Here is a 3,621-nt window from a genome sequence, read left to right on the forward strand (position 1 = left end):
TGGATTTTGTCTATTTATTAAAAAACATTTGAAGACAAAATCTCTGGCTTCTTTGCTAAGTGCTGCTCCCTCCTCCCCAGGGTCTCCCCTTCTCTCTGGTACCCCCACAGCTCAGGATAAAGGTGGTAGTGGGGAGGGACACTCGGGTGGCCAGGCAGGGTTGCAGTACCGTGGCTTCTGAAGCTAGTCTCAGGGGCACATAGGAGTAACCTAAGGAGGGCAGGGGGACCTTTCCCATGGGGATAAGGGAAGGGATGGGAGCTGTCCTAGCAAGGGGGTGGGTGAAGTCTGGGAATTTTTAGTTAAGGAATGACAGAGCATAATGTTTTCCTCCCTCTAGTCAGGGTAGGATTTTTTTTTTTTTTTTTTAAAGAGCTAGAGATTCCCCTCAGGCAGAGGGAGGGAGGAACTAGGGGATGATGGTGGTAGGGGAAGCTTCTCTCATTCTTGATTAGATCCCTCTCAGCAGAAGACAGATTTGCCTGTGGATGGCTTTTTCTGACTGGGGACAGGAGAGGCAGCAAATGACCCCCCCCCCCCCCCCCCCCGATGGAAGTTTATTTCACAGCCTTCCCCATGATGTGGGGCCCAACAGGTAACCATTTGAAGGGAGGGGGCTGTCGTTCCATTTGGATCTCAGAGAACTGGGCATTCTCCAGGTCCTTCCAGGTCTCTCTGGTAAGGTAGCAGCCATCCCCAATGTGCTTCCAGGTGGGCTCAAAAACTTGCTGCCACATGAAGGCCTGGCTTCCTCGCGGATAAGCCACGTGCTCCCAGAAGAACAGCACTCCTCCCTGGGAGGGAGGAGAGGGTCAGTGTCACTAGCTGCTCCATCCTGTTCCTTCCTCTTTCCCTCTGATCAAGCCTGGCCAAATCTCTTAGTGAAGTGGGAGCAGCTGATCTGAGAGTTTATGGAGCAAACTGCTGCTCTGACATTTTCTACAACCCCTGCTCCTACCCTCCCTCAAGGGGCCTGTGAAGAACCTCTTGTAACTGAGGGGGAAATGACTGCTGAGAGATCTTTAAAGAAGGTCCAGAGGGCAGACAGAGGGTGACTAAGAAACAAGGGCAGATGGCTCACTATATACAGATGCACCAGGCCTCTCTACCAAGACTCAGGTGCGTGCCATAGCTGTTCCTGACATCTCCTCCAACATCCCAGGGAAGCCTCAGACCCTGCCCGATAACCACAGGGGGTTTCTCCAGCTCTTCTCTTCCCAGTACCCTCCCCTAGTGATTCACTCACCCCCGTGCTCTTAATTAGCAGCTACAAGCTGGTGATGTCCAACTCTCTATCTCCACACTGCATCTTTTCCTGCCTCCAGTTCTAGCCCTCTAACAGCCCACATGGTTTCTTGCTTGGCTGTCTCAGCAGCTCCTGGGACCTAACAAGTCCCAAACAGTGTTCCTCCATTCCAGCAAATGGTCTAGCACCCATTATCCCTTCAGTTGCTCACACCAGAAACTTGGAAACTATCCTAAACTCCCCTCTCTCTATGCCCGGCTTGTAATATTATGGATTTAAAAAGTGTGTGGATTCTACTCCCCCTAATATCTCGACTGGCACACTTATTTCCCCACCCTCCCTGTCCTGTTTAATTCTTCTGATCTCAATTTAAACTTCACTTCCTTAGGTGACTTCTCCACCTCCCTCCACTTCCTGTTAGGTGACTCTCCTGTCTGCCCCAACAGCACCCTCTTGGGTCCATCATGGTCACTCTTATTCAGCAGCAGGTGGCGGTAGTGGGGTATCTAATGTACTAATACCTCAGTTCCCCCTCCTGGGGCCCCCGAACTCTGGGGTGGCCAATGCTGTTTGCCTGCCCCAGGCCCCCGTCCTTCCCACTCTGCTCACCGGCCTCAGCACTCTGTGGACTTCCTGCAGGACCCTCTTTGGGCTCTGCACAGAGCAGAGCACCAGAGTGCAGACCACCACGTCCATGGAGCCATCAGCCACTTGTTTCATGTCCTCTCCAGGGGCCACCACAAACCGCTCATATTGGAGGTGCCTGTTCTCAGCCATGCTCCTTTTCAGGAACTTCTCAAAGTGGGGATTTGGGTCCAGGCAGGTGATCCTGCAGCCAGGAGGATAGAACTGGAAGTTGGCACCAGTGCCACAGCCCAGCTCCAGCAGGGCCACCTTCCCTGAGGTTCCCATCAGCCCCTTTATCTCACTGAAGAGCTCCCGTTTCTTGTTCTCCATCTTGCGGTTGGTTTTGTCAGCCAGTGCGGCCATCAGGTAGGGGAAGTAGCTTTTGCACAGGGGCTGCCAGAAGCCCAGCAGAGCCATCAGGTGCAGGGGCAGCGTCAGGAGCAGCATGAGCAGCTGCAGGAGTCGGACCAGAACATCCATGGCACCAGCTTCAGGTGGTGCTTCTGTTGGGGCACTGGCTTTCTTTCTCTGCCCAGCCTCTGCAGAAACCAGTCTCCCCTCCTCCTGTTTTAGGACTTTGTTCCTTGGGTCTGGATTGGCAATCTTCCTTACAGGGTGGAGAGGGTGTGTGGAATTCCTCCAGAAGGCAAAGTTCTCACAGTCCTATGGGCTCTCCAAAAGCTTTATGTGGGGCCAAGGGACACGTGGTGCCTGTGTTCTGGGGAGCGCTGCCCAGCTGAGGAGGGAGGCATGTGCTGACTCACCTTAGAGAGAGATGTTAAGGGGGACCAGGGTTTATGTCTCAGATTACTGCTTCATGGGAGCCAAATATCAGGGAAGAGCTGAGTCATGGGGGGATGTCTTAGTCTCATTCTGATCCCAGGTCTGCTTCAATTGGTTGTGCAAGCTGGAAATTCTGGTTGGGTTTCCGGAGCACACCCTCAGGGTTTGATAAACTGTAGCAGGCCTTTGCCCCAGATGGAGGCCAAACAGAATGTTCAGGATTAGGTCTGATTGGTCTTAAGAAGGAGGGTAGTTACTGGTCAAAAGAAAGGCATTTACTGAGTTTACTGGTGTTTGTTATTATCCAAGGCCTCCAGGCTCCAGAATTAGGAGAAAAGAAGGGGAGGGAAAAGCAGATTCGGAGACCTGGGTTCAAAAAAGTCTTAGTTCTGGGGCTGGGATGTGGCTCAAGCAGTAGCGCGCTCGCCTGGCATGCGTGCGGCCCGGGTTCGATCCTCAGTACCACATACAAACAAATATGTTGTGTCTGCCGAAAACTAAAAATAAATAAATATTTTTTTAAAAAAAAAGTCTTAGTTCTGCCACTTTGGCCTGTGTCCCCTTGGGCAAGTGTTTTTACTTTCTGTGTTTCAATTTCTTATAAAGAGAATTTGTATAAAATAGGGAGTATAAGGAGAGGCTAGAGGGCCTATACAATTTTCAAAGTGTCCCCATGCATCACACATTTGTGTGATCTAAGAAGAGTGGGGTAACAGCAGGAAGCAGGTGGCCCTGGGTGTCCTCACAGCTCCCTGGGGACCTGGATCACAGCCTCGGACGGTAACCCCTCATGGCTTCAGGACCAGGCCAGAGATTGCTGTGGAAGAAGGGAAGTGGCAGACAAAAGGTGTTTGGGTCACAGGTGTCTCAGTACAAAGTCCCCAGGTCCCGGGTTATTAATGGTTCTCTCTCTTTTTTTTAAATAGGTTTTTAAAAATATTTTTTTTATTTTAGTTGTACACGTT

General features: G+C 51.3%; 1 protein-coding gene across 1 annotated transcript; it reads right to left on the minus strand.

Moving 5' to 3' along the window:
- Positions 1-557: 557 nt before the first annotated feature.
- On the minus strand, positions 558-2,353 carry Tmt1b (thiol methyltransferase 1B). Its single transcript, XM_027944519.2, has 2 exons — positions 1,856-2,353; positions 558-794 (listed from the first exon to the last, which is right to left on the minus strand). Exons 1-2 carry the CDS (start codon positions 2,351-2,353, stop codon positions 558-560), a joined length of 735 nt encoding a protein of 244 aa, XP_027800320.1.
- Positions 2,354-3,621: the final 1,268 nt, after the last annotated feature.

This window comes from Marmota flaviventris, chromosome 3 (assembly GCF_047511675.1).
Source record: "Marmota flaviventris isolate mMarFla1 chromosome 3, mMarFla1.hap1, whole genome shotgun sequence".
NCBI lineage: Eukaryota > Metazoa > Chordata > Mammalia > Rodentia > Sciuridae > Marmota > Marmota flaviventris.